Source organism: Oncorhynchus mykiss, chromosome 13 (assembly GCF_013265735.2).
Source record: "Oncorhynchus mykiss isolate Arlee chromosome 13, USDA_OmykA_1.1, whole genome shotgun sequence".
NCBI lineage: Eukaryota > Metazoa > Chordata > Actinopteri > Salmoniformes > Salmonidae > Oncorhynchus > Oncorhynchus mykiss.
The window spans coordinates 16,279,287-16,306,358 of record NC_048577.1 but is presented as its reverse complement, the minus strand read 5'-3'; the positions used below and the strand labels follow the sequence as shown (position 1 = coordinate 16,306,358).

At 40.4% G+C, this 27,072-nt stretch overlaps 1 protein-coding gene and 2 long non-coding RNA genes across 3 annotated transcripts; 1 reads left to right on the top strand and 2 right to left on the bottom strand.

The window, feature by feature from the left end:
* Positions 1-1,874: 1,874 nt before the first annotated feature.
* Positions 1,875-12,500, bottom strand: LOC110485780 (collagen alpha-1(XVII) chain-like). Its single transcript, XM_036942607.1, has 23 exons — positions 12,299-12,500; positions 11,353-11,400; positions 11,192-11,245; positions 10,938-10,988; positions 10,487-10,630; positions 9,981-10,052; positions 8,285-8,540; positions 7,660-7,799; positions 5,766-6,077; positions 5,519-5,569; positions 5,355-5,381; positions 5,224-5,250; positions 5,065-5,127; positions 4,843-4,947; positions 4,656-4,718; positions 4,430-4,465; positions 2,895-2,957; positions 2,731-2,766; positions 2,536-2,607; positions 2,399-2,425; positions 2,249-2,284; positions 2,129-2,164; positions 1,875-1,948 (listed from the first exon to the last, which is right to left on the bottom strand). Exons 1-23 carry the CDS (start codon positions 12,498-12,500, stop codon positions 1,875-1,877), a joined length of 1,995 nt encoding a protein of 664 aa, XP_036798502.1.
* LOC110487296 lies at positions 3,148-4,467 on the bottom strand. The gene is made up of 3 exons (XR_005035464.1): positions 4,430-4,467; positions 4,283-4,336; positions 3,148-3,222 (listed from the first exon to the last, which is right to left on the bottom strand). It is a non-coding gene; the product is annotated as an uncharacterized LOC110487296 (long non-coding RNA).
* Positions 12,501-24,817: 12,317 nt separating the features above from the next.
* On the top strand, positions 24,818-26,345 carry LOC110485776. The gene is made up of 2 exons (XR_002467976.2): positions 24,818-25,050; positions 25,378-26,345. It is a non-coding gene; the product is annotated as an uncharacterized LOC110485776 (long non-coding RNA).
* The last annotated feature ends 727 nt before the right edge of the window (positions 26,346-27,072 follow it).

Genomic DNA, 27,072 nt, shown 5'->3' with positions numbered 1-27,072 from the left:
ATCCTAGATTCAGATCATTCAGCGAGAAAAAACATCACCCAGATAGGCCAGTCGTGTGAGAAACCCATCATCATGTCAGCGGTCAGACAAATGAAAATTATGGTCAGTAAAGAAAACTTTAAGCTTGTCTCTCAATTTTATAAAACGCGTCAATACTTTCTCCCTTGAGAACCAGCACACTTATTTCTGTATGTTGTAAAAGCGTTACATGGTCGCTGTCCATATCATTGCATAATGCAGAAAATACAGAGAGTTCAGGGGCCTTGCTTTAACAAAGTTAACCATTTTCACTGTAGTGTCCAAAATGTCTTTCAAACTGTCAGACATTCCCTTGGCAGCAAGAGCCTCTCGGTGGATGCTGTTGTGTACACAAATGGTGTAGGGAGCAACTGTTTGTACATGCATTACCACTCCACTATGTCTCCCTGTCATGGCTTTTGCACCATCAGTACAGATACCAACACATTCTGACCACCAAAGTCTATTTGATGTCACAAAGCTGTCCAGTACTTTAAAAATATCCTCTCATGTTGTCCTGGTTTCCAGTGGTTTGCAGAAGAGGATGTCTTCCTTAATTGACCTCCCATAAACGTAACGGACATACCAGGAGCTGTGCCAGGCCCGCCACTTCTGTTGACTCATCCAGCTGTAACGCATATAATTCACTGGCTTGTATGTGAAGCAGTAATTGTTTCAAAACATCTCCTGCCATGTCAGTGATGCATCGTGAAACAGTGTTGTTTGATGAAGTTATTGTCTCTATAGTTTTTTGGGCCTTTTCCCCCAACATTGTTCCAGGTATATCCGCAGCAGCAGGAAGAATTAAGTCCTCCACAATAGTATGGGGCTTGCCTGTCCTAGCCACTCAGTAGCTCACCATATAAGACGCTTCTAGCCCCTTCTTAGTAATGATATCTGTTGCTTTTATACATGTCTTACTACTCGAAATTCGTCTTTATTCTCACTCAAAAAACTCCCGTGGCTTATTTTTCAAATTGTCATGTTTAGTTTCTAAATGTCGTAAGAGTGAAGGTTTCCCGTGAGAGAGTAACGGTTAATGTGATTGGATGTTAACTTTTTGACAAGGCTACCTGTATTTGTCACGACTTCTACCGAAGTCGCTTCGACTCTCCTTGTTCGGGCGGTGCTCGGCGGTCGACGTCACCGGTCTTCTAGCCATCATTGATCCATTTTTCATTGGTTTTGTCTTGTCTTCCTACAACACCTGGTTTCAATCCCATTCATTACCTGTTGTGTATTTAACCCTCTGTTTCCTCTCATGTCTTTGTCAGAGGTTGTTTATTGTTCAGTTTTGTGTTTCTATTGGTGCGCGACGTGTCCTCGGACCCATTTTGTTTTATTATTATTCATAGTTTTGGAGTTGTTTTATTTACAATCATTAAACAACTCCGTTTCATTCAGTTTGATTTTCCTGTGCCTGACTTCCCTGCCACCTATACACACAACTCTGACAGTATTTGACATTGCGTTTATTTTTTTTTGACATTGTTATTTCGCTGAACACTAGATGGTTTAATTTTATTTTGGGCAGTGAAATAAGGCTACTCAGGCGAGAGAAAAAACTCACCCAAATGTATAGCCTTGTTGGAAAATATAAATGTACTATTTGAAAATGTGAAGACATTTTTTTGGTAAATTTTTTTTTTAATTTAAATTTAAAAAAAAATGTATATATATATATATATATATATATATATATATATATATATATATGTATATATATATATATATATATATATCATTATTGAATTTTTTAAAAGTGAATCACGTTTTTGTTTGTACCCCTGGCAGCATTGCGCATACCCCGCATACCCCAGTATAACCTGTCTTAGAACATTTTAGAATTTAGAGCTTCAGTACCAACCTGAGAGTCCAGGGGATCCGGCAACACCAGCGTGTCCGGGGATGGCAACCGAACTGGAACCAGCTGGGATTCAAACAGGAGATTGACCAATGACATTCATTACTTAAGGATATGTGATGCTGTCCTACTGTGGACACTGTACTATAAAGTAATCTCAAGAAATATTTACAGCTGTAGATGTAGAGTGCCTATCCACCAGTGTAGCGATGTCTCTAATTCGCTTTGTCGTTTCCTCTGACTTACCTGCATTGATGATTCTACCAGGTTCTCCAGCTTCACCTAGAAGATAACATGATGATAGATTGAATGAAAGCATAATCCTGTTTGACTAAAGATAGAGGAAGTATGTAATAGGTACATTACCTTTACCTCCAGGCTGACCTGGATTACCTGGTATACCTATATGGGGTAGAGGGGGAGGGTTACAAAAATGTTATAGCCTACTGTACAATATTGAGGAACAATGCATCTGAAATGTAAATCAAGGAATGATTTTGCATCAAAGTGTCATACCTGGTGGACCTTGAAGCCCGGGAATGCCTACAGTGGAAACAAGTGGAAAATGTATGTTATTGAAATGTAAATAGTGAATACTAAGCATCGATGGGTGGATGGATATGTGGGTTAATAAATTGATTGATTGATTTTACCTGGGAGGCCTGCATCTCCTGGAGGTCCTGCTGGTCCTCTTGGACCTGGTAATCCATCCGATCCCTTGTCACCTGGAATGATAAAGGTATCAATTATCCGGTAAAAATCTAAAAGTTGTTATATGGACAACTTGATTTTCCTTCCAAAATATATTGTTGTGGTTTCTATCTACAAAAGGATGCTGTTGTTCTCACCTCTAGAGCCTTTTTCACCATCAGCCCCGGGAGCACCTGTTGAATAACACCCACACATGCAGAATTGATAAGAGTGAAGAATTTCACTATTACGGTGTCTATATTCGGACATCCTGAGATTATTCTAGCAGCACAATCTTTTCTTCGCTACTCTGTTCACTTACCTGCGGGTCCTTTGGATCCCTTTGTTCCGTCTGGTCCTGGAAGTCCTTTTTCACCTGGGTCACCTATGATTACGGAGAGGGTGCATGACCACTATGAAATGTGCTTACAACTAATTTTCACACCAGTTTACGTATGTAGTGCATATTTCTCTCAATGATGTGTTTTCCTAGAGAAGGAGGAGAGAAGAAATAAAGAGGAGACACAACGTTCTGAATCCCATGTGATTCTAACTATTCAGGGCAGACAGATACACACCTGATGTTCCACGGAGTCCTTTCTCTCCTGGCTCGCCCTTATTTCCTGGAGGTCCAGCTGGTCCCTTCTCTCCTGGACGAGGAGAGAAACAATAGGCTTGCTGATATGATCGTTGTTTGATGCTGCAATATGTAACTTTTTGGGCGACCTGACCAAATTCGCATAGAAATGTGAGTTATAGATCTGTCAATCTCATTGAACGTAAGTCTAAGAAGTGGTTGATATGTTCTATGTGCTCAATTTCTATGTTTCCATTCTTAAATTCCGTTTTTGCGTCTTTTACTTTCAGTTTTTCAAACAGCGATTGAAAAGATACAGTATTTCACAGAGGTTTAGATGGCACAATGATTCTCTACACAATTGCTTGTTTTGTCACAAACTGAAATTAGGCGAACTATTAGATGTTTTGCAACCAGGAAATGGCAGAGCGACTTCTGCATATTACAACCTTAAAGCTAGAATCCTCCATTGAAACAATAACAAAGCTAGGGATGGGGGCTGGAGGGGTGGGGTGGGGGTTAGAGAAAGGGATGGGGGCTGGAGAAATGTAACCACTCTCAAATTCATAGAGAGCAGGATGTGTAACAGTATTACTTCCATCCCTCTGCTCACCCCAACCTGGGCTTGAACCAGGAACCCTCTGCACACATTGACAACAGACACCCTCAAAGCATCGCTACCTATCACTACACAATAGCCGTGGTCCGTGCAGAGCAAGGAAAACAACTGCTTCAAGGTCTCGGACCGAGTGTAGTTACCAACTGAAACGCTACCAGTGCGCACCTCAGTGCACAACTAGCTAGCCATTTCACACTGGTTACAGATGCAAGGACTGACCATCCATAGTATCAAATGTATAGTTTTCACCATGTTTTGAGGCTATACAGTCTTTGTTTACATTTACATTCTTTCCTAAAATGTTAGTAAAGCAAGCTTATTCATTAGGCATAAATAAGTTATATTATTCCACAGTCAATGGGAATCATAAATGTTTAAGTAAAAGAAAAAATGGATGTATCAACTAAGGTTTCTAGCTATATTTGTAGTTTTCTCTTTGTGAATCTAAATCAAGGAAATAGGCCTGCATACAACACAGTAATGTACATCATCTCAACAGGTCGGTCTGGAATACCTTTCGGTCCTGGAGCGCCTCCTTCCCCTCTGAAACCCTGTGGGCCAGGAGTTCCTAAAGAAACGTGACAAATACACAACTTTAGAAATCGCACGCTTGTGTCTTCTTCCAGTACAATGGTACACGAAAAGGGCAAAGAGCACTCACCTGGGATACCTGTAGCACCATGACCACCCACCGACCCTGGAAAACCAAAAATAAATACACTTCACAACGGCGGCCAACAGTTACAGTCTCAGTGTTGATGAATTGCATTTACATTTGAGTAATTTAGCAGACAGTCTTATCCAGAGCGACTTACAATTTGGGATAATTTAATGTATCTCATCAATCTAGACGTATTTCCTGCATTGATGATGACCTTTGGCCTTACCTTTAGGCCCAACAGGCCCAGCAGTGCCAGCAGGTCCAGGGCCTCCGGGTTCACCAGGAGAACCTATGGCATCACATAACATTACTTAAGAGCTTGAACAGGAACCCATCATTTAAATATCTACATTTTATGGATTTTTTTCTCTGAAGATATACTGTGACGCCATCAAATACACTAATGAACATACCTTTGTCCCCTTTCTCTCCAAACCCTGGAGGACCAGGCTCTCCACGTGATCCCGTTGGTCCTTCTCGGCCCCTCTGGCCTGGGGGGCCCTCTGCACCAGCTTCACCTATTCACAGATGAGAAGAGATGCATTGTGGGAGTGAGAGTCTATACAATACATTTCTCATTTGTTGCAAGATTGAGATCTTGTAATTTTAAGTCAAATTGTGTCCTTAAGCATTACCTGCATTTCCTTTAGGTCCCCTCGGGCCCTCCAGTCCACTGTGACCCATCTGACCTGGAGGACCTAAGGAAGAGAAGCCAAACATCAGTCTGCTATCATTAAGCATATGATTATTTACAGTAGCCACTCCAGAATAAAACTAGTAGTTTGTGTTCCTACCTGGTAGGCCAGGGAATCCATTATCACCTGAAATGAATGAATGAATTCCATTTGTACAGTATAACTCTAACATGTACAGTATTTGCTGTGTGACATCATTGAAATGAAAAGTAGGTCTAAGGCTCACTGACCTTTGACTCCTGGAGCACCTTGGTCACCTGAAATAAAACAGCTGAAATGTTAATCAACAGACACAGCCAAAACTTGCTCTGCCAATACAGTTTGTTTCCATCTGTGGATGGATGGATCCATCTACGTATGTTTCCATATCCATGCTGTGGATGCCCTACAGTACCTTTGGTCCCAGGCTCTCCTCTCGCTCCTTTCATTGAGTGTGCAAGTGTTGCTGTAACAAATAAATAAAACATGTTGTCAATATACAGAATCACACATGTATAAATCTTTCAAAAATATTCATACAATTCATACAATTCACAAGTTGGATTTTTGACTGAATCATTTATTTGTTTTAATGGTTGAAAAGCTCAACACATACCCACAAAACACAAGGCTGGTGCACAGTGTAAGTTCTGGTTCTGTACCTCGTACAGTATCGGACTGCAGCTCAGTCCAGACTATCTGCTGTACTGCCCTTTGCAGAGCTACAGAGTCTTGGCCTCGTCCATTAGCTGATCCTGGACCTGCTCCTGCTGCCACTCCCAGATTGATACCATTATCAGAGCGGAGCAGTGTGGTAGAGGAGGTAGAGGAGGTCTTGTCTATGTACACAGACCCCAGAGGGTCTATGATGTTGATGGCAGAGGAGGAGGAGAGGCGACTGGAATGGGCAGAGGAAGAGCTGGAGGCTTGTTCCAAGGCATCCACACGAGCTTTAAGACGTCTGACTTCTTCGGCTATAAGTGGTTGGAAGAGAAAGAGAGGAAGGGGGAGAAAATTGAGAGGGAAACAGAGAGAAACAAGGACAAAGGTCGAGTGAGAGAGAGAAGCGAGAAACAGATAAATACAGGAGAGAAAGAGCAGAGGAAAAAACAGAGAGAGATTTACTTCGACACGGACGTAACTCTAGCGCTCTATGACAGAGGCAACTACCCCAGTGCCCTACAGCTCCACTCTGGCTGTAGCTGTCTCCACAAAGCTGGACACCTTCTTCTTCTCCTTCTTCAGTGAGTCCTCAGAATAGGCTAGAAAATGTGAAAAGAGAAGTTGACTTCACCATAGCTCACAGACAACGGCTAACACTAAGACAGTGGGACTGTAGTATGTTATTGGGCATGGAAACATTTAAGATCTGATAGGACTGGTACCATTTTTCCTCAGAAGGTTCTTCTAATTGAGCAGACAATTGAATATTTAGTAAATATTATGTAGTTAGTGAAAACCCTCCTCTACATTTCTGGTATTCTCACATACTGGATTGCAATATTCCGGTAACTTTCCCCCAATTCCCATGTTTCTAGAAATCATGTTATGAAGATTCCCAGAATAAGCAGGGAATCTGGAATCCTCCAATCAAGATTTAATGAAAACCTGGGAATTTTGGGAAAGTTACCGGAATTTTGCAAACATATTGCTCTTACAACAACCTCTCCCTCTATGTCAGCAAGACAAAGGAGCTGATCATGGACTACAGGAAATGGAGGGCCGAGCACGCCTCCATACACATCGATGGGGCTGTAGCCAAGTTCCTCGGCGTCCACATCACTAAGGATCTATCATGGTCCATACACACCAACCCAGTCGCGAAGAGGTGCAATGCAACGCTTCTTAACCCTCAGAAGGCTGAAAATATTTGGCACGGGCCCTCAGATCCTAAAAGCGCTTCACAGGTGCACCATTAGGAGCATCTTGACAGGCTGCATCACCGCTTGGTATGGCAACTACTTGGCATCCACCAACAAGACGCTACAGAGTGTAGAGCGGCCCAGTACTCCCGAGCTTCCTGCCAACCAGGACCTCTATGCCAATTGTCAAAAACTCCAGCCACCCAAGTCATAAACTGTTCTCTCTGCTACCGCATGGCAAGTGGTACTGATGCACCACGTCTGCAACCAACAGGACCTTGAACAGCTTCAACCCCCAAAACATTAAACTGCTAAATTGTTGGTTAAATAGTTAGCCAAATAGCTACCCGGCTATCTGCATTCAGCCTTTTTTGTTGTTGTCTGATCACATTTGCTGCTGCTGCTACTGTTTATCATCTATCCTATTGACTAGTCACTTTATTCTTAGTTATATGTGCATATCTCCGTCAATTACCTCGTGCACATCGACTTAGTCCTGGTACCCTGTATATAGAACCATTGTGTATGTATTATTACTTTTATTATTACGTATTTGTACTTTTTCTATTATTTTTCCATTTTCTTTCTCTCTGCATTGTTGGGAAGGGCCCGTAAGCATTTCACTGTTAGTCTACATCTGCTGTTTACGTAGCATGTGACCAATAACATTTGATTTGGTTTGAGTGTTGCCTACCAATAGCAGTGGCAGCAGAGGAGAACTGCTTGCCGGTCTCTTTGGCCATGACGAGTCTCTCCGTCTCCTTTTTGACAGGAGCGTTCTCTTTCTCCAGCAGCATGAATTTGCATTCTTTGGCCTCGTCACTGGTAGGAGTGCTGGGTGACACTGAGAAATAGGCAGCAAAAATATTCAGTATGAACTGGTAAGTGTCATGAGTACATGATAAGATAGAGTAGGAGAGGATATCCTTTTACTGCGGTGGGCTAAATCAGGGTCACACAGAGTGTTTATTGGTAGTCTTAAACACATCTACTTTGAAACAAAAGTATACACCTCACACACATGGTTAGGGGCTTTAAAAAGAGAAGACACCTGTACCATGTCAGATATAGAGTTGAAATGTATTACATTTTGTGTTTGCATCTCAATATTACACTTCAAATACATCAAAACAGAGGAAAAATATGAATAACATTCCACCCATGAGGCAACTAGAGGGCGATTTGGTAATTTGACTGCAGGAAAGCGCTATATTGTCTTGGTGCTGCTGCTGCTTGTACATATATACATCAAATCAAATGTTTTATGTCTATGGTTGCCTAATTGTTATCGATGCAAAAACAAAGTATTTTGGACTCACCTGTGGTTGTGGACACCCCTGTGCTTGTGACATTTTTCTGCACACCATAGACTGCCAAGAAAAACATGCAGGGTGAAATTAACATGATTTAAACACGCGTGAAGTATAACTCCCACAATGAACATGGGCGTTATTCTCTTGATCCCAGTGGATTTGTGAACACTCAACACTCCATCCATGCCTGTTTGTGCGTTGACTCCATTCGCTGTTAGGATACCGCCAGTGGTGGTGGCCAGGTTATTCTGCATACCGTGAACTAGAGTAGGACAAAGGAGAGAAAACATTCGATACACTACTACTACTGAAAGCACTGGATTGGTGTCGACATGGGCTAGAGGGAGTTCCTATTGACCAGTAGAGATTGTCAAAAATGACAAAATACTTTAAAGATCAATGTATCAACATTTTGAAATATATTTAATTAAAATACATGTATTTTGTATTTTAAAATACAGAACTACGTTTGCAAGTAAACGGCCCAAACAGCAACAATATTCTCAGTAACGGATAGAGAAGCGTTTCACTTGCTATGATTGTGATATGTTGTTGTTTATCTACCTTAGTTGAATACACAGACTCTTATTCACTATGGAAAAGAGTGTCTGCCAAATGACCAAAATGTAAATTATGTGAACATACTGGGTATTATTATTGGCCTTGTTCCGGTAGAGCTCATTAGAATAATACTCAGAATGCTTTGCAGTTGTTCATTTTTACATATACATTTATATTTAGTTAATTTATGACACCATAATGCCATCAGACTTCTGATACCAAGGCAGGGTGAAAGGGAGCCACAAAATTGTGGACCAATATAAAAACGTCAGTGGTGGGAAAAGTACTCAATTGTCATACTTGAGTAAAAGTAAAGATACCTTCATGGAAAATGACTCAAATAAAAGTGAAAGAAACCCAGGAAAATACTACTTGAGTAAAAGTCTAAAAGTATTTGGTTTTAAATATACTTCCGTTTCAAAAGTAAATGGAATTGCTAAACTGTACTTAAGTATCAAAGTAAAAGTTTAAATCATTTCAAATTCCTTATATTAAGCAAACCAGATGGCACAATTTTATATTTTTATTGACCGATAGCCAGGGGCACACTCAGAAATCATTTACAAACGAAGCATTTGTGTTTAGTGAGTCCGCCAGATCAGAGGCAGTAGGGATGACCAGGGATGTTCTCTTGATAAGTGTGTGAATTGGACCATTTTCCTGTCAAAATGTAACGAGTACTTTTGGGTGTCAGGGAAAATGTATGGAGTAAAAAGTGCTTTACTTTCTTTAGGAATGAAAAAAATATATATATTGAAAGTCAAATAAAGTACAGATACCCCAAAAAAACGACTTAAGTAGTACTTTAAAGTATTTTTACTTAAGTACTTTACACCACTGCAAAAAGGGTATAGAAAAGTATTTTGTATTTTAAAAATACAAATTACCGCTCTCGAAAGTAACTTATTATGAAATACATTGGAGTGAAGTTCAGCCCAGTGTAATACAAACGACTAAATACTCAGAAATCATTTAAATACATATTTCAAATACATGTAATACAAATACTGTCAGTCTCTGCATAGCAGTCACTTACTTTCAAATCTGTGAAGGGAAGGAAACAAGTGAACACTTTGGGAGAAAGGAAAGATTATTGGGATGCATTGATAGAGAGATGATAGATGTTGAGGGAGATGTTTACCAGTGCTAGAGGCAGAGAGTCCAGAGTTCATGGATGTAGAGCTGAGGGCCAGGTTGTTCTGAAGCCCTGTGGCTGTAGAAACATTGATAAACACCCACATCGATTGAGTCACACCCACAGTAACATATACAGTATTCATTGACAATGAGAAAATTAGGAGACATTTTCTTTTTTATACTTTCTTGTGATTCTTATGTCGCACACAAATCTTGTTCATTTTAATCATGTGCTTTTTATCTCTTGGACTAAATCTGTTCAGTTATATAAATAGCTTTGTTGATGGTGTGAAGAATTAAATTCAGATTACATTTGTGTTGGCACTATTATCACTCCGTATCATGCCATTCTTATTAGAGTAATTGTGACTGTATATTTGGTGATGTCTATTGCTGACCTGTGAGTGTGATCGGTGAGTGTTGGAGGGTGGAGGTGGTTTTATTTTATTTATTACAGCATTTATTAATTTACCTAGTTTTAATCATGATTATACTGGTGAGGGTGTGTACCTGACTTGGAGCTGTTTGGCATGGTTCTGGTCTCTACGCGGGCCTTCCTGGGGATAGGGAGGGTGCTGGTGGGGGAGCGAGGGGGGCTGATGCTGCTGGAGCGACTCCCCTTCAGCAGCCGCTTCACGTCTTCCAGCTCCGTCCCTACACGCCACGGGGGAACAGACTCTGGTGTCATTTAAAGTCACTTAGGAAACGTACAGTGTGCAGGCTTTTCAACAGTTTTTTAATTATAAAGACCGATTGTTATCCAACTGTATTTATCTTCCATATTCAGCTTATCTTCAAGCAGCCACGTTCCATTTCCTTTCCACGTTTTCTGACTGAGTCTTATTGTCTTCCTATTTGTTGAAGTCAAACTAATACCATCTTGGTCCACGTGTATTTTCCAGGGCAGATCGGGTGAGTCATAGGTTAGTGATAAGAGCCTGCGTGGTATTAGGCAACTCACATCTTTTGGCTGTGGGAGAGGCACTCTGCAGTCTGCATCTGATCTCACTCTCTGGAACAGGACACACAGAATAGAATAGAATAGCATAGAATAGAATAGAATAGAAAAGTATAGAATAGATAAGAATAGAGTAGTGTAATCAGATGTGTTCTATTTTATTCAAATATAGCCACTTAAAATGGCAAAACAATAATAAGTGCATTCTGCAGTAGTGTATGGTCTGATTGATGGTGCTGTGCGCTAACAGCTGGTACCTCTGCTGTGGCTCCGCCCTCTGGTGGGTTTACTGGCAGCTGCACTTGCTGCAACTGAAACAATCAATTATCAAAAATCAATTATGTCATTTTTAATATCCACTTTTATTAAACATAGGAATTAAATACATTTTGAAGTCACATTTAAGATTGGTAGTTACCATATTCTCTCCTTGTGTATTCCGGAGATGAGTTTCCATTGGATCTTCCTGAATACACGGAAGAAAAACACCACTATTGACGACTTTTCCTTCTTCGTGTCATAACTGAAGTCATACTTCAACTTCCTAATGATATTCTTAATGACATTATTATTGACGTCTGCACCTGTACTAAAGAGCGTCAGAGGACCTTAGATAGGGCCAGTAGTTTCCTGACCACATGACATGCCCAAGAAATGGTTGCACTCCCTCGCTCAGACGTTGCATGCGTCAACCAATGGTTACGTGCCACGTCATCGACTGTGTCATTGACTGACAGATTGCTATAACATACGATGTGGTTAGCTAATAGGTAAAATACCTATCCAGGCATTGTAAGATCTAGCAGGCATCAGCAACACCTCGGCAGAGGAAAGCGCCCGATATCTGATCTTAGACCCCAGAGGTCATGTGGTCAGGAAGAAATCCTAGCCCTGGATATAAGGCTACGTTCATAACCAAGTGGGAAGGTGGTATTTACCACATATGACTGGGAAAAGTCCACTTGAATGACCCTCCAACTGGTAATTACTAGTGGGAACCTTGTCTATTATCCCTGAGCTTCGACTTCTCCCACATGCTGACCTCTGACATCTACTAAGGAAATTACCTTGATAACAGCATTTTCAGCAGTTAAATGCAACAACAAAACATTATTTAAAAAAAGCAATCTATTAATATGGTTTTTGAACCCTATAATTAGTTTACAAGCATGATAGCTGTACTTTTAGTTTATGGTTGACGCAGCTTGTTGGCCATTAGCCAATCTGTGTTTCTCAATGAGTTCAGAGCATGCATTGAATGCATCCAACTGGTATTTACGGCTTCACAACTGGTAATTACCAACTTCTCACTTGGTTATGAACACAGCATATGAATAGGGTTAACCTTTGACCTTGTCACTGACCTTCGTAGCCCATGGAGCGGGCGGTCATGGTGGTGGTCATGCTCTTTCTCTCCGTGGGGGTGGGGGAGAAGCTGACAGCAGAGGATGCAGACCCCTGTGCCCCGCCCCTCTTCACGCCTCCTGAACCCGCCCCTGCCGAGGAGCTGTAGTTGGACCTGGTAACCGTGGAAACGGTCGCAGAGCCCAAGCCGCCGGCCGACATTTTGGCACTAGAAGAACCCCCTCCTCCGATTCCGGTACCAGAACTAGAGGCAAAACCAGAACTAGAACCAGAACTGGAACCAGTGACAAAACTGCCTCCTCCTGCTCCTGCTCCTGCACCTTTGGAACTAGAGACAAAACCAGAACTGGAACCACCAGTAAGGGAACCAGTGAAAAAACTGGAACTGGAGCTTGACATAAGACCCCCTCCAGAAATGGAGAGGGAGCCGCTGGTTTTGCTAGCCCCAAACGATGCCCCAGAGGCCCCTGAAGACCGAAAAGCTGCGCCAGAGGCCCCCAAAGCAACGTAGGATAAAGAGGGGGACTATATAGTGGTAATGGTGGTTGATTTGCTGACGGATCTCCCTCTGTACCCAGACTTAGCTCCACCCCCAGACCCGGCTGCAGCAGAGGAGGATACTAGCACTGAGCTACTGCCTCCTGTGATGGCTCTACTGGTAGACTCTCCTCCTCCAATAGAGAGCAGCCCACTCCTCGAAGAGAGACCACCTGAGGCTGGAGGGGGAAAAGAGAAAAATAATGATTAGAACTTATACAGAGTGGAGAGAGAGTGAGTCTTATTCAGTACATTTAGTTATTGTTTGCTTTTCTAAAGTCTACAAACTTTGCCAGCAGGCATGCCAGCTAAGATAGTTATACAAGCTAGCTACTCTAACTTGAAATTGCTTCATGGTAGCTAGTTACGAGGTTGGGAAATTGGGAACCTATCTGAGCTAGCTGAAGCCAACTTCTTAAAATTGCCAAGTGGCTGGTGGTATTAAAGAGAATAAACAAGCAATCACCAAAAAAGTATATATATATTTTTTATGTAGGACAAATCTCAGGGGGCACTTGCCCCTGTGCCCCTCATGTAGCTTAGCTGTCTATATATCTATTGAATCCTATAAGTAATGGAATTATATATCAGTTACCATAGGAGTTCTATAGGAGCATCTAAGCTCTTTCGTTGGAATAGTTTAGGCTGTGATTGACAGTACAAGAAAAACTGTCTTTTACAGTATTCTGACTGTCTTCCAAACGAGCAGGTGTTAAAAAAACTGGCACACTGTGTCAAAAAAATAAAAATTACATCTAGATGTTTTTTTAAATGTAGACTTTTTCCACTGGCTCTCTGTCTGAGCATGTCTTTAACATGTTATGGCATAACTACTGCTGCTGCTACCACTGCTCTGAGAGATGACCTTCCTCTCCACAACGGAAACTCCACTTGAACTGCTCGAGGACACGCTCTTCTGGTTGGAGACGATAGAGTTAGTGATTCCCTCTTGTGGAGAAATGAGGTACTGTCAAAGACCAATGCTGAGGACTTGGGTCCTGTTCAATGATGGAAAAAGTACCCAAAAGTCATACTGGAGTAAAAGTAAAGATACCTTAATCGAAAATTACTCAAGTAAAAGTGAGCGTCACCCAGTAAAATACTACTTGAGTAAAATTCTGAAAGTATTTGGTTTTAAATATACTTAAGTATCAAAAGTGAAAATATAAATCATTTAAAATTCATTTTATTAAGCAAGCCAGACATCACCATTTTCTCAGGGATGTTATCTTGATAAGGGTGTGAATTTTTTTTTTAAATGTCCTGTCCTGCTGAGCATTAAAAATGTAACAAATACTTTTGGGTGTCTGGTAAAATGTATGGAGTAGAAAGTACATGATTTTCTTCAGGAATGTAGTTAAGTAAAAGTAAAAGTAGTCAAAAATATAAACAGTAAAGTAAAGTATCCCCAAAAAACTACTTAAGTAGTACTTTAAATTCTTTTTACTTAAGTACTTTACACCATTGGTCCTGTTTGAATACTTTAGAAATGTATCCTCCTTTTTTTCTCCTTGAGGTAAGCACAGGTCTATGAGTGATTGAATAGGTGCAAGCACGATTAACACCCATTTATTTCACCATTCTAACCATTCAGATCTGTGATTACATCAAGGAAGGTAGGAAGGAAGGATGCAGTTCTGAAGTGATCGAAAAGGCCCCAGACTGCTGAAAATTATCATGAATAATCTTCACTACCAATAATTATAGTATGAAAATATATATTTTAATGAATTATAGAAACTCAACGTTCAGATGGACAGAGGATAAATTCATATTTATGGGATATTATATTCACAGGTACATGTAGTGTGTATAAATTATGAAAACCTTCAGAAAGGACACAACTCACTTGGCGGCAGTGATGTCAACCGGGTTGTTATGGTTACTGTTTCTTTGACAACTATGAAAAAAAAGATACATTGACAATTCAGAAATAGGTTTCATGTTAAAATGTATTCCTGGCCAACACACTTGTAAAAATCTATTTGAAGAGTACCAGGTTCAATATCACGGTACACTGCAATCATGTGTTGTGGCCGATAGGTGATATCTATAGATCATATTTGGTCATTGAGAACGACTACAAAAACACAAATCTGTATTTGTGTGTGTCATTCCAAAACTTCAGTGTGTATCAAAATCAATGCAAGCTTCTATAAAGCCAAAACAGCAATGCAAAATAAAACGCATTTTCTCTAGAATATTCAGTGACTTCTTACCCTTGCCACTGGCACCAGCATTTACAATCTTGGTTGTCGTTAGATTGTCCATCCCATGTTAACTGTTTCAAAACAGAACATGTATTTCTTTTTACATCACATTCATCACACTGGTGCATGCAGAAAAATCAAAGGAAGTTACTGTGTGGAAATATCAAACTAACTAACAGGACTTCAAACTACAGTGGGGGAAAAAAGTATTTAGTCAGCCACCGATTGTGCAAGTTCTCCCACTTAAAAATCTGAGAAAAAAAATGGACTGAATCTGCAATAGGTATGCAGCTTGGTTTGAAGAAATCAACTGTGGGAGCAATTATTAGGAAATGAAAGACATACAAGACCACTGATAATCTCCCTCGATCTGGGGCTCCACGCAAGATCTCACCCCGTGGGGTCAAAATGATCACAAGAACGGTGAGCAAAAATCTCAGAACCACACGGAGGGACCTAGTGAATGATCTGCAGAGAGCTGGGACCAAAGTAACAAAGCCTACCATCAGTAACACACTACGCCGCCAGGGACTCAAATCCTGCAGTACCAGACGTGTCCCCCTGCTTAAGCCAGTACATGTCCATCGCCGTCTGAAGTTTGCTAGAGAGCATTTGGATGATCCAGAAGAAGATTGGGAGAATGTCATATGGTCAAATGAATCCAAAATATAACTTTTTGGTAAAACCTCAACTCGTTGTGTTTGGAGGACAAAGAATGCTGAGTTGCATCCAAAGAACACCATACCTACTATGAAGCATGGGGGTGGAAACATCATGCTTTGGGGCTGTTTTTCTGCAAAGGGACCAGGACGACTGATCCGTGTAAAGGAAAGAATGAATGGGGCCACGTATCGTGAGATTTTGAGTGAAAACCTCCTTCCATCTGCAAGAGCATTGAAGATGAAACGTGGTTGGGTCTTTCAGCATGACAATGATCCCAAACACACCGCCCGGGCAACGAATGAGTGGCTTCGTAAGAAGCATTTCTAAAGTCCGGGAGTGGCCTAGCCAGTTTCCAGATCTCAACCCCATAGAAAATCTTCGGAGGGAGTTGAAAGTCCGTGTTGCCCAGCAACAGCCCCAAAACATCACTGCTCTAGTAGGAGATCTGCATGGAGGAATGGGCCAAAATACCAGCAACAGTGTGTGAAAATCTTACAGAAGAGACTTACAGAAACTGTTTGACCTCTGTCATTGCCAACAAAGGGTATAAAACAAAGTATTCAGATAAACTTTTGTTATTGACCAAATACTTATTTTCCACCATAATTTGCAAAGAAATTCATTAAAAATCCTACAATGAGATTTTCTGGATTTTTTTTCTCATTTTGTCTGTCATGGGTGAAGTGTACCTATGATGAAAATTACAGGCCTCTTTCATCTTTTTAAGTGGGAGAACTTGCACAATTGGTGGCTAACTAAATACTTTTTTGACCCGCTATATATAGATAGATTTGTCAGAATTAGTATTTCTTATGGAATTTTTACTAATTATTTCTCAATTTTTGGCATTATCTACTACTAGTACTCTCTCTCTCTCTCTGTTTCTCTCGCTCTCACGTTCACACTCTCCCTCTCTCTGCTATAAACGTTCCAAAGTTCCCTGATTGAGAATGTGTTGTTGATTTAAGCGGAGACCCTAGCCTTGGGCAAGGTAAGGTGTGTACTGTATATTTTATTCACCTGATAAACGAGAGCTCTTTTTATAGGGAGCAGTGATTTACTGGCGGTGCCTATCGATTTTCCTGCGAAACTGAAAGGGAAAAAGACTGAAATCAGACCTGGGTGTTGAAATCATTTAGAAGTTAAGTTCACTATACCACTGATACAAGATTTCAGTCATGGCCAAAGGCTCCTGTCTAATAACATAACATGACATAACATGACATAGCATAACATAGCATAACATGACTTAACATGTAATCTGACACAACAGCTTCTCTTGGACGGGTTGTTTCAATAGCATTGACTGATGGATGTAGCGTGGACAGGTTCTACGGCAGAACCATGGCCATGATTTAGCCTACACTAGGAAGGATAAAAGGAAGGATAAAACTGTAAAAATGTACAAATACACTGGCCACAAACGGATGCTAATGGATATTAAAAAAAAAGGAAAATAATGTGTATATTATTCTAACGTAAGCTCATCTTCTTATTCAAGAACAAAAATGTAATCCTCTCTCTAACATGTCAGTGTCATTTGCTGTGGATGCTTACATGAACAAGGCCAGACCTGTGTGGATTCCTTATTGGCTGCCTCAATTTTCTCAATTTCCATGTAGATTTTTTTTATTGATTACTTGAATCATTTGAACACATACTTGAATACTGAATTCTATGTGAAATTATGAAGTTTTATAAATACTGAATGGGCTGCTACTTGAATCACTGTCATTCAGAAATTCATATCAACTATTGAATATGAAATATGACCACTTGTAAAGTAATTCATGCTTTATAGCTACCCCCACATGGTACACAACGGTGTCATGTTACATAGTAGATGACCTATGACCTCTAATTAGCATCACCAGGTCACGAGAGCAGCCAATGTCTGCATCCAAAATGGCGCCCTATTCCTATAGGCAATCCAGAGCCCTATGGACCCTGGTCAAAAGTAGTGCACTATGTAGTGACTATTTACTCTAGGGTGCCAATTCAGACACTTAATACACAATTACTTGAGGCAAATAGGATTATCTATACAAATAGATACAGATGAAATCATTAGTATGTGGTGGTAATTGACTGTCAAACATAGTTCAATTACTTGTTTTTTTGCCCTCAAGAAAAGCGGAAGAAGATGTTGAGGTTGAGAGAAGGAAGTATCAGTTGCCACAGGCTGTGTGCACACGTGTCTCACAGCTGTGTATCACCCCTTCAGTTACAGGCTATCTGCAACACTCTCCCTTCCACAGCCACATAGTGATGAGAGGAGGACCTCTTACAGCTGAAGATGTATCTGTTTACCTCTTTGATGTATATGAAAAAAACACTGGCATACTAAGCCCTGAATCCATCACAGTCTTGATATGGTGCGATATAATACTATACTACCTAATTGGCACATTTGGGATTGCAATTAAATTAGGAAATTATAATTCAGGGTAGGCATAATTACCGGAAGGCATAATTTGGCAACAATTAGGCATAATATCTCAAAGAGCTTAACTATGCAGACAGCAACACAATTATTTCAATCAGCCCTTGAATTTGACATTTTGGCATTCCTCCCCAAAATGTGTAAGGAATGTGTTATTATGTCTACACAGGTGAGACATAAACAGGGGATAGATTAGTACTGCCTCTATTTGGATTGTAAAACTATTTGGATTGTAAAAAATAAAATTTAAAAAGCATTATGCCTACCTCCGTTTTCCAAAGATGATCTTCCTCTCCCCTCTCCTCTATTTTCACAGAAAATGATTTGATGACACCAGCGATCCTATGTGCTTCTGCAGTATCTCCAGGTGCGTTGTGGATACGGTCCGCGGTGTTCATGCGCTGTATGTGCCTGGCCCGTTTATGTTTGAGTCTTTTCTGACTCATTGCTTCTACCGTACCAACACGTTGGAACAAAACAGCTGGAACGGTGCTGTAACTTCAGCCGGTGACAGACTCTGCGTTTGGATAGAGGGGTGGTGCCCAGGGGAAAGAAAAGTAGATGGGTGGATGAAATACTTTACATGAGTTGGTAAAATATGGAGGGATTTGCGTAATTATTTATGTTTTTCTAAATAAGAGACATAGGCTATTCTAGTCCATTTGGGATATCTACATTTTCTATAGCAACGAAGTAAATACATTTTTGCATTTTGCCTTGCATGGCCTATTATGCAGTTTAATTTGACCTGGAAGTTAAAAAAGGTGAAACATACAATTAAAACATACCTAGATAATTCTGAATGTTAACATGGACTGGCTTTGTTTATTTAGGCCTTGCTAAGGCAGTGAGTTGTCTAGGCCTATCAGGTTGCAAAGTTGAGAGAGGAAAATAACTTAACTTTAAAATAGTCTACTCATAGTCCATGTGCGCTTTGCATTAGGCTACTGTGATGGGTGTTTTTTTTTTTTTTATTACGTGGGAATCATAAAGTAGCATCAAATTCCACACTGTGTATCCAAATGGCCATTTAAAAAAAAAAAAAAATTGGTTGGGCAGTGAATGGTACATAACTTCCTTGCTCGTCATCAGGCTATCTATCATGTAATCACACAAATGAACTAAAGGGAAAGCTTCTGAATATAAGACACAGGTGAGGGTATATATTTGCACGGAAGAGTTTGCTGGCATGCTTGAATTTTGGAGTGTCAGTGAGGCCTGTTGTTTAAGTGTATTACATCCACATGGTGTTAGGCTCCCACCTGAACCAGGAATGCACTACGGCCTCTATTTATATCCAGTGTAGCTGAGAAAAACAATAACTATTTGCACTGTTTTCCCTCGTCAAGCATCCGGATCTTAACAGTGATTAGACAAAAATCTATATTTAAAGGTTGGAGTGATTTGAGATTCTACAGTGAAAGGATTTTAATACAACCATGTACACACCCACATGTTTTTTCTTCTAACGTTTTGGCTGTTGTTATTGGCTGTGCATGGATTACTGACAAAAAATGCATTTGTCTTTCCCAAACTGTAAGAAAAATGGCTGAGAGCAAGACATTCATGTCAATGCAGCCATTTCCATGATGTTTAAAACCACTAAAGCTGTCTGACTCCGACCCTGTTTCTGCAACCCACTTATCGCTCAAGTTGTTCGATTCTCAGAAGACTCATTTGTTGTTTAGCCAAGTCTTTCCAAGAATTTTGTACGATTTTGTCCTTTCAACAAGACAGTGTCGTTGTCTGAACAAGTCTGAATGAAACATCCTGAGCGAAATGGGGTGTCAAATTCTTAGGTGACAGACAAGCGTCCATTTTGAATATTCAACACTCATGGAGTTCTCTGGACTACAAAAATATATACAGTAGCCTAAATCCTTTTTTTTCTACATTCTTTGCAATCCTATCTAGGCCTATATGTTATTCCTCTTTATTGACTCTAACAAACAAAAAAACTGGTTGGTAGGTTGGTGTAACGATGTCCGCTGAGAGTCGGGAAGCAAGTTCAGGGAGTGAATACATTTAGTAAATAAACGAACATGAACAAAACAAGAAAGACGGACAGCGCACCGACATGACACAGACACAGAAACAATAACGCCTGGGGAAGGGAGACATAACTAGGGCAGGTAATCAGAGAGGTGACGGAGTCCAGGTGAGTGTCAATAAGCGCTGGTGCGCGTGAAGATGGTGACAGTTGGGAGTGTACATGACAGTTGGATGGCTGGCAGAGTTCTCTTGACCTGTTAGCCTGGTTGGGCTAAACGGAGCTGTCACTTCAGCACCCGTAATATGAAGATTTACTATGTTTTAACTCATAGCCCAGGCCTAGCGTGCATTTAGTGACGGTATTAAAAATCCCAAACTCTTAACCTAAAGGCAAAGAAAAATCAGAATGGCATGTTCGAGTCTAGGCAGGCATGGACGGTGGATTTAAACCCACTACTCGCTGCTATTACAATATAGAGAGTGGATAAAGAGTGTCTATGTCTGTAACCCAAATGGCAGACTATTCCCTACAGTGCACTACTTTTGACCAGGGTTGTGGTCAGGCGTAGTGCACTATATCGGGAATAGGGTGCCATTTGGGATGCATATTCTATGTGCATAGAAGGATACAAATAGTAGATATGTAGTTGAATACTAGTTTTAAACATGGGAGTGGGTGTAACAGTTAGGTCACCCAACAGAAAAAGACATATAGTACATCAATTCTGAGACATGCCACAATGTTTTCAACCTTCTCCCATCATCTCTCTGGTGCAAAGCAGGTGACAGTTATAAGCCCACTCCAAATCTGGGGGCTACTAAGGAGTCCCCAGATTTAGAGTGGGCTTATAACTGTCACCTACTAAGGAGTCCCCAGATTTAGAGTGGGCTTATAACTGTCACCTACTAAGGAGTCCCCAGATTTAGAGTGGGCTTATAACTGTCACCTACTAAGGAGTCCCCAGATTTGGAGTGGGCTTATAATTGTCACCTCATAGCACCAGAGAGATGATTGGAGACGGTTGAAAACATTGCGTGAAGTATGGTGCCAACATCACTCAGCAGTATTACTTTGGCTGGCAAAGGTGATCTTCAAACACTGCATTTCCAGACAGGAAAAATGCATTGCTTTGGGTAATCTTATGAATTGCATGGCAATAGTCAAATAATGCTTAATGGTGTTGAATTAGTGCATATGCCAAGGTCTAAATATATTCCTTCCCAAACAAACAGTGGGTTGTAGCCTATGAATCACATATGACTCTGTTCCCCTGGCTGCTTCTGAAGGCATGTGGTTGTTAACAATGTTTGGGAAAAGCCTGAGAGATAATACATATTGTACCCACATGTTGCGTGTATCTTAAGAAATGCATGTAGCTTTGTGCCTGTAAAGGTTTTCGCGAGAAGGATCGGAGGACCAATGCGCAGCGTGGTAAGTGTCCATATCGTTTAATAAAACATAAACTGAACACTCAATGAATACAAAACAATAAAGTGAACAAAACCGAAACAGTACCGTGTGGCGAACAAACACAGACACGGAAAACAAACACCCACCAACAAACAGTGAAACCCAGGCTACCTAAGTATGATTCTCAATCAGAGACTAACGGCACCTGCCTCTGATTGAGAACCAAACTAGGCCGAAACATAGAAATCCCAAAATCATAGAAAAACAAACATAGACTGCCCACCCCAACTCACGCCCTGACCATACTAAATAACGACAAAACAAAGGAAATAAAGGTCAGAAAGTGACAGTGCCAGGTCCTCATCATACTTGTAGTCCTTTAAAAAAAAAAAAAAAAACAGTAGAATATAATAGTTAGTCCTCCGAGAAGGAAATTATTTTCACAAACATTTTTAATGTACTTTGTGGTTCAATCCAAGCTATATGGTACGTAACTGATTGTGTATGTATGAAGGTAACGTAAGGGGTTACATATTCTGATGACTTCTTTGATGAATCACGGATTTTAATAGCGTCGAATACTATATGCCTTAGGATAGCCTTAGTAGGACTGCTATGAATCTTCTCCCACAATGCACTATGGTTAGTCATTTGGTCTCTGGGTGATGTTGAAACTAGGTCCCACTGAACACCTGTCCTGTACAGTGCCCTAAGTCCTACAGCATTAATTTGGCTATATATTTTTTGGTTATTTATTTATTTATATGAATCGTCTTTTACCATTCACAAGATAAATATGTGTTTTCAGATTAGGGCTATAGGCTTCTTCTAAACATTTCAAAGTAATGCAGCATTGTGAAGTTCCTTCTCTGTTATGTGGTTGTATGGGTCAAGCCTTACAGAAGTGGACTATAAACTGAAGCAACGCATAGTCTTAGTCCGTTTTTGTTCTGCAGTGCCTCAAGAAAAGACTGACTGGTTAAGTCACACCTTGTAACACATTGGGTACAAGATCCTGAAAACGGCAATGCACCACAGACAGGGATGTACGGTTGTGTCAGAGAGTAGTAGCAGGCAGCTTACCTTTGAGATGCTCTAGTATCTTACCATGCAGTCATTGTGACATTAGCCTGAATGTTACAACCTCCACAGACACAACCATGCAAGGGTGAACCTTATAGCATGTCCCTGAGGAGCAGGCAGGCCTATCTCTACTAACCTAACTACACTGAGTGGACAAAACAGTAGGAACACGTTCCTAACAATGAGTGGCACTCAGAACAGGCTCAATTTGTCGGAGCATGGACTCTACAAGGTGTCGAAAGTGTTCCACAGGGATGCTGGAACATGTTGACTCCAATGCCTCCCACAGTTGTGTCCAGTTGGCTTGATGTCCTTTGGGTGGTGGACCATTCTTCATACACACAGGAAACTGATGAGAGTGAAAAACCCAGCAGCGTTGCAGTTCTTGGCACAAACAGGTGCGAATGGCACCTACTACCATACCCCGTTCAAAGGCACTCAAATATATTGACTTGCCCATTCGCCCTCTGAATGGCACACAAAAACAATCTATGTCTCAATTGTCTCAAGACTTTAAAATCCTTATTTAACCTGTCTCCTCCCCTTCATCTACACGGATTGAAGTGGATTTAACAAGTGACATCAATAAGGAATCATAGCTTTCACCTTGATTCAACTATGTCATGGAAAGAGCAGGTGTTCCTAATGTTTTGTACACTCAATGTATAGAGTACTTGTCGAAAGCACCTACTCATCCAAGGCTTTTTCTTTATTTTTACTATTTTCTACATTGTAGAATAATGATGAAGACATCATAACTATGAAATAATACATATGGAATCATGTAGTAACCAAAAAAGTGTTAAACAAATCAAAATGTATTTTGTATTTGAGATTCATTCAAAGTAGCCACCCCGTTGCCTTGACAGCTTTGCACACTTTTGACATTCTCTCAACCAGCTGCATGAGGGAGTCACCTGGAATGCATTTCAATTAACTGGTCTGCCTTGTTAAAAATTAATTTGTGGAATTTCTTTCCTTCTTAATGCATTTGAGCCAATCAGTTGTGACAAGGTAGGGGTGGTATACAGAAGATAGCCCTATTTGATAGAAGACCAAGTCCATATTATGGCAAAAACAGCTTAAATAAGCAAAGAGAAATGACAGTCCTTCATTACTTAAGACATAAAGGTCAGTCAATCCGGAAAATTTCAAGAACTTTTAAAGTTTCCTTAAGTGCAGTTGCAAAAACCATCAAGCACTATGATGAAACTGGCAGTTACCTCTGCTGCAGAGTAAAAGTTCATTAGATTTACCTGCCTCAGAAATTGCAGCCCCAATAAATGCTTCACAGAGTTCAAGTAACAGACACATCGAATTGCTGCAAAGAAATCACTACTAAAGGACACCAATAATAAGAAGAGACTTGCCTGGGCCAAGAAACATGAGCAATGGATATTAGACCTGTGGAAATCTGTCTTTTGGTCTGATGAGTCCAAATTTGAGATTTTGGTTCCAACCTTTGTGTCTTTGTGAGTCGCAGAGTAGGTGAACAGATGATCTCCGATTTGTGTGGGTCCCACTGTGAAACTGATAAAATAATTTATAAGGGTAAATAATTCTACCCGGAAACTTAACCGTTAGGTATTAGAGGTTATGCAGCATGGATAAGGAGTAATTAAAAAGATTAAACATAAGTCCGACAAGGTTAGACTGGGAGAGAGAGGAATGTGTGTGTGCCTAAGAAAACACCTAGAACAATTAAACTGTGTTTGGACCTACCCGGCTATAACTCTGAGAAAGAACGATAGGACAGGGAGTACCCCTCCAGGTTTCCCTTATCTGGGGGGGGGGGGGGGGGGGGACTGGAACTGTCAGCTGGGTAGTGATAAACTGTGGTGAGAATTCTGAAGGAGAAGATAGCTCTCCTGATGTTAGTGTGCATGTGTGTGCGTAAGTAAGAAGCATGGTATAAAAGGAATGTCTTTGTATATGAATGGCAGAGCTCTCGTGAATAAACTTTGATTTGACTATTGTGAGCTGGGAATTCTGTCTGTTTCATTTAAACCAGAACTTTACAAGTTGCTTAAGCACCAAGCTCGTAAAAATTGTCTGTCCTCAGTTGCAACACTCACTACCAAGTTCCAAACTCCCTTTGGATTTTAAACGTTTTTTTTATTTAGTTAAGTTACTGTTTTACATTTACATTCTTTATTTATGTTATCTATTTATTTATTTTACCCCCGGAAGTTATCGTCCAACTCGTTTTTTCCCCGGATTAATCCAACATGGCTGCGTCCTTGTGATTTACGATACATATACAGTCAAGCTCAAAAAAAAATGAAAACATGCACGTAAAAGAAGTAATAAAGTGGAATGTACGGGTGTCTATGCTGTATGCTTTCGGAATATGGACAATGCTCGGCACATACGGATATTATCAGTACATGGGGCGCAATGAAGAAAAGAATGGTAGGCTACTCGCGTCACAGCAGCTCAGCTAACGTTAGCTAACTAGCTAGCAGTCACAGCCTCTCTAGGTAGCTATTTATCTAAATATCAATACCATAGCTACATATCACATTATATTATGGACTGTTATTGGACAAAACTGCTAATGATTTCTAATGGAAGTGCTTCCAAAGGTTGACAATATTACATGTCCTTGACCTTGTTATTGTTGATGAGCTCAAGGTAGACTTATATCAGCATTCAGCACAAATGTAACGTTACCTTTTATTAAATTACAAAATTGCGTGTTTAGAAAATTATGTGTTTCTTCATCTTATCATCCTGCAGTCAAAGAGAAGGAGGAACAACCTCCAAATCCTAGAGAATTGACTATCCAGAGTGCACACATGAAAACCACCATCGTCTACAAGGAAAACTTTGTTCCTTATTCTACAAGGGTCTACAATTTTGTCAGCTCGCTCAGTCGGGACTCTGCATCGGCTGACAGCCAAGACAATACAAAGTAATGGTGAAAAAGTGAAAGCTGTAATGAACTGATGCCATTGCCTGCCTAGGCTACCACATTTGTGATGTGTGTAGCAAAATACTTAGGAATTAACACTGTAAATTGTACATTGAATATATCTCTGTGTAAAATACACTGACTGAAATTATTTGTCACTTGTACAATGAATTGAAATACCACAGTATCCCTCTGTTCGAGAACCCCTCTGCTAACCTAGAAACATTATTTACCTACACTCAATGCAAAGTGTAGACAACATCTGGCTGTTGAACTTCTAGATATGGCAGTGATAACCTGTCCTGTGCATTGCTGCTGTATTACATTCAGTCCAATCAGATTTTTGCAAACATCTGAAGTAGGAGCATAACTTTTATACAACTAGCAGAGTGTCTGACAGCTGGCCTATGCATGAATTTCAGCACTTCAAGATAAATCAATAAAACTTCTGTCAAATAAACTTAATTTGAAAATGAAGTGCAACTGCTAATTAAATGTTTGCTGTCGTCTGTGTTGATCACGGTAATGTAATATCCATTTATCTGAGGATGTCCTCTACACATTAGCCTGTTATGACCTGTGGATTGTGTCTGGATGATAAAATTGGGGGAGTACCAGTACCACTCACCACTTTTTAATTGGAGGCAACTGTTAGCAGTAAAATATTTGACAGTTGAAAATGTTATGATGTGAAGAGGGAATTCAACAACTCTTGGAGGGTAGTGAAAGTTGATTTTTTTTAAACGACCTCTAATTGAAAAAAAAATGACTGGATAAAATCAACGTGTCTCTCTACCTTTAGCTCAGTCAGCTCTTCTCTGTCTATTTCTTAACGATTGATTGGATGGGTTTTACAGAAGGTAAAATGTTGGAGGCTTTAGAAAAATAAATAGAAATGCATTTTCAAAACAGCCATGTATGGATTCAGTGACCAATTGCAATCTTGATACAAAACAAAATGTTGGTTCTCATGTAATTGGTTTTAAATTCCCATTGTGATTGTTCCCGTCCCTAAACCATTTTGAAATATATAAAAGCCTTCATCAATTTTTCATCTGACTATAAAACTAACCCGAGCACGAAGCAGTGTCTACACTATCCCGCTACTCAAATGTGATGATAGATCCTTGCAATGCTTTATTATGGTAAAATGTTTTTCACCCCATGCATTCCGGTGTTATTGAGGCTTTCTCTGAACTGATGGCTTCTACGGTTGTGGCTAAATGGAGTACAGCGCCTTTTAGTTGTCACTAGCATTTTAGCTAACCCGCCTGCTGCGTTAGTTCTCCTTACCTGCTGTGTTAGTTCTCCTTACCTGCTGTGTTAGTTCTCCTTGCCTGCTGCGTTAGTTCTCCTTGCCTGCTGCGTTAGTTCTCCTTACCTGCTGTGTTAGTTCTCCTTACCTGCTGTGTTAGTTCTCCTAGCCTGCTGCGTTAGTTCCCCTCACTTGCTGCGTTATTTTTCCTAACCTGCTGCGTTAGTTCTCCTAGTCTGCTATGTTAGTTATCCTTACCTGCTGC